This window comes from Austrofundulus limnaeus, unplaced genomic scaffold, assembly GCF_001266775.1.
Source record: "Austrofundulus limnaeus strain Quisiro unplaced genomic scaffold, Austrofundulus_limnaeus-1.0 Scaffold1137, whole genome shotgun sequence".
Taxonomy (NCBI): Eukaryota; Metazoa; Chordata; class Actinopteri; order Cyprinodontiformes; family Rivulidae; genus Austrofundulus; species Austrofundulus limnaeus.
Window position 1 is genome coordinate 52,774 of NW_013953539.1, and position 3,277 is coordinate 56,050.

At 36.2% G+C, this 3,277-nt stretch overlaps 1 protein-coding gene across 1 annotated transcript in view; it reads right to left on the bottom strand.

Annotated features, from left to right (window-relative positions):
- Positions 1-3,277, bottom strand: part of atr (ATR checkpoint kinase) — a gene marked incomplete in the record, with an annotated part of 43,912 nt that overhangs the window by 27,536 nt on the left and 13,099 nt on the right. The window contains 3 exon segments of the mRNA XM_014030896.1: positions 727-921; positions 999-1,154; positions 1,495-1,666. Coding sequence (XP_013886350.1) covers positions 727-921; positions 999-1,154; positions 1,495-1,666 — 523 coding nt within the window.

A 3,277-nucleotide genomic window follows, 5' to 3' on the forward strand; every position in this document is an offset into this window, starting at 1 on the left:
GTCCAAGATTAACCTTCAGGGTGGATATAGCTCGCTAGCAGCCTCGCACCGATGACCTAGTTGATGTCATCATTTACCCAGAATCCTTTGCGTGTAAATAAAATGGCTCCGTCCATGTTAAAATATATTTAAAAAACTTTACAAAACTAAACATCCTACAGTATTTTTAAAGTCTTTATTTTACAGTTAAAATAAATGTTATTCAAATAAAGTCTAATGTTACAACTAATCATGGATCCCTTTCATTTTTGGCTAATATAGGCCGATATCAGATATTGATATAGAAATGGGACACACCATTAAGTTATGTGGCCTTCTTAGTGCCACCTTTATTTTCATTGTTGTAGTTTTTTATTTAGCCTGGGCAAGTGTTAAATCTGAATTAGAGTCAACAGAAACTTTAAACCTTAAGGATTAGACATTTTAGCAACCAAWGAAGTTGCTCTTCTGTATTATACATATTTATTTTATTTAACCATGAAGATCTTTGAGAATAATAATCTCTTTTTCAAGGAAAACCTGGTCAAAATAGGCAGCAAGAAAAGTATTATTTAGGACAAATCTACATTGGGTGCACCTTTCATACACTGAGGCGACATTTTACAGAAACTTATCTCATTTTTTTAAACTCATGTCTGCTCATCAAAGTGTTGAATAAAATTAACTAAAATTACAAAAACTAAATAATTAAAATTGATAAACTCGTAGGAGTCTGATTATTCAAACCTGTAAGTAGTGAAACGCCCTCTCCAGCTCTTCTTTGGTGCAGGAGCAGACCAGGTGGCTGAAGATGTACTTAAAGTTGTTGATCAGAATCTCTCTCCTATTTGCCTTCAACTCGATGGCCAGGGTCCGGATGAGGGCGGAGCCTGTGGGGCTGGCCTTAGCTGCCAGGTAGGGCAGCAGCACCTGGAGCGTCCGCTGCATAAACAACAGCCCCACCACGTTAGGCTCCAAACAAAACTTTAGAATATACCAACGTGCAGCGTGTTGCRTACAGTGAGGAAGCGGTGGAGGTCCGGGAAGTCAAAAGCATGTGCGATCTGAGCCAGGCTGTCCAAAGCTAGCTCTCTCTGATTGGCCGATTCGCTGGCCTGATCTGGTGTGCTCCTCAGGACAGATGCGTGACGAGAGTGTAGAGACTCCACCAAGAACTAAAACACAGAAAATACATTTTAAAAAGGACTAACAGGTAGGTCCAGGTGAATCTGTATCAAATTTCTCTGCTTTTGTAGTAAATTAAATAATATATACAATTCTAAACAACAGTTTAGAGCCTACAATCAAAGAAATACTGATGCAATAAAGGTAGGTTTTAAGTTACATTTGAATAAACATTTAAAATAAGTAGTAGTAGAAGTAGCAGTCCTAATATAACACACAAAAAAGGCTGAATAAACCTAATATTGTACTATTTGGGGTTTAAAGATAGTATTGTTTGTGTGTAAAACTAACTTATTAAAACAAACAACTAAAGAAAAGGTAAAGATTTACCTGGCAAATGGGGTTTTTGTACTGATTGAAAAGTGTCTGCAGTTTCAGCCCTTTGGCGGCAGCCAGCGCTCTGATCTGAGTGTACGCAGTCACGGACACCGAGGACGACTTGGACAGAAGACAGTGGAGGAGACGCAGCAAAGAGAAGGACACCAAACTACCCTGAGAGGCTCTGACAGAACAGAGATTTAGAGAAAGCCATGATAACCGTCAAAATACACTTTTTTTATTATCTGATTTGAAGTTTTTGTATTATTTAGGATAAAAATAACCGACAAATATGCATCAATCACTACCAAAAGTCTACCGAAACATTTGTAATAAATGAGCAAAATGTGCAGTTAGATTTTGTTGCCAACAATTATGAGTTGTTTGTTTATATCTGAAAACTGACTACAAAAAATATTTACATGAGACGGATATTGAGTTGATAAAAATATTCACCAGATGTAAACAGAGTTGGAGAACAATGGAATTACATTAAGCTTAAACAATCATTTAAAGATGCAAAACTTGTGTTAAAAGCACAAAAAGTCAAATCAAAAACATTGAAAAATCACATATTTTGCTTTAAGATGTGTGTTATAGTTTCATAATGCGATGGTATATTGCAGTTAGTTTATGAGCGAGATCTATTTTTATTACTGTGATACAAAAGACAAAATAAATATGAAGTTAAAGTGTAACTAACCCCGCCCCCAGGCAAATTAAAACAACTCCAACACAGTGGGCTGTGTCAAGAGACACTGAGGGGTGCGGACAAGTGTGAGGATGAGTGAGGAGGTGTGGTCAGGACGAGGAAACGTGACAGCTAGCTTCATTTGACAAGCTAGCATCTCTGAAAACAGGTCTAGTTTGGTGCAAATGCATAAAATGTGCTGAAAACAGCCTTTGATAAAGTTTCACAAATCACAAACTTGGTTTTAAATATTTTGCTATRAGTGTAGAATAATCCAGGACAGGTTTGAGAGTCTAGGAGTTGTAGTTTTGCATCTGGATCAGGTCTAATAGACGGAAGCACCAAGACTTTTTTTTAGAAAAAAAAGAACAATTGCAGAATTAAACAAATTTACACAAAAATGTTAAAATTTGCACAGAAATACAAAGATATTACCCTAAAGTAGGGTTGGGCATAATCGTATCTTGTGCAATTAATCATCAGAAAAACATTAATAGATTATTTTTTGGCACTTGACGCTTAATACGATTAATGCCACCAGGCAGACTGACTGGAGTTTTCCCCGGTCAGTCCGCTCGGTGCTCCTCTCCGCTTCAAATGTGACGAACATTTAAACAAAAGTTCTGTAATTTATCTATCGACACRATTTTAAATTTGAAGTATAGCCTGAAGTCTGTGATTTTGACACAATTTGAAAAAGATTTTTATGAAGAGCAAATCTTTCCCACTAAATTGGTCATGTGACCAGGACATAAGGGTGTGCAGGGACTCCAGGGGATTAATCGTCAAATTAATCGTTCTCGACTAAATACCACAATTAATTGCGATTATTTTTTTGCCAATATTGCCCAACCCTACCCTAAAGGCACAATTTAGTCAGTTTATCTACTAAAAAGTTGGTTTGGGGTTTAGCTACTTTTTAGGGCAGTATTCTTACACAGAAACAGAAAATCTGTTAGTGAACAATCCGTGTATCTTTGTTCTTTGGTTTTTTTCGTTTCAAAATAAAATTGCAAAAACAAAACAAGCACGTGATTTTTTGTTTTTCTGTTTTAAAACAAAATTAGAAAAACAGCAATTGCAAAAATAAAAAAAGTTATATGT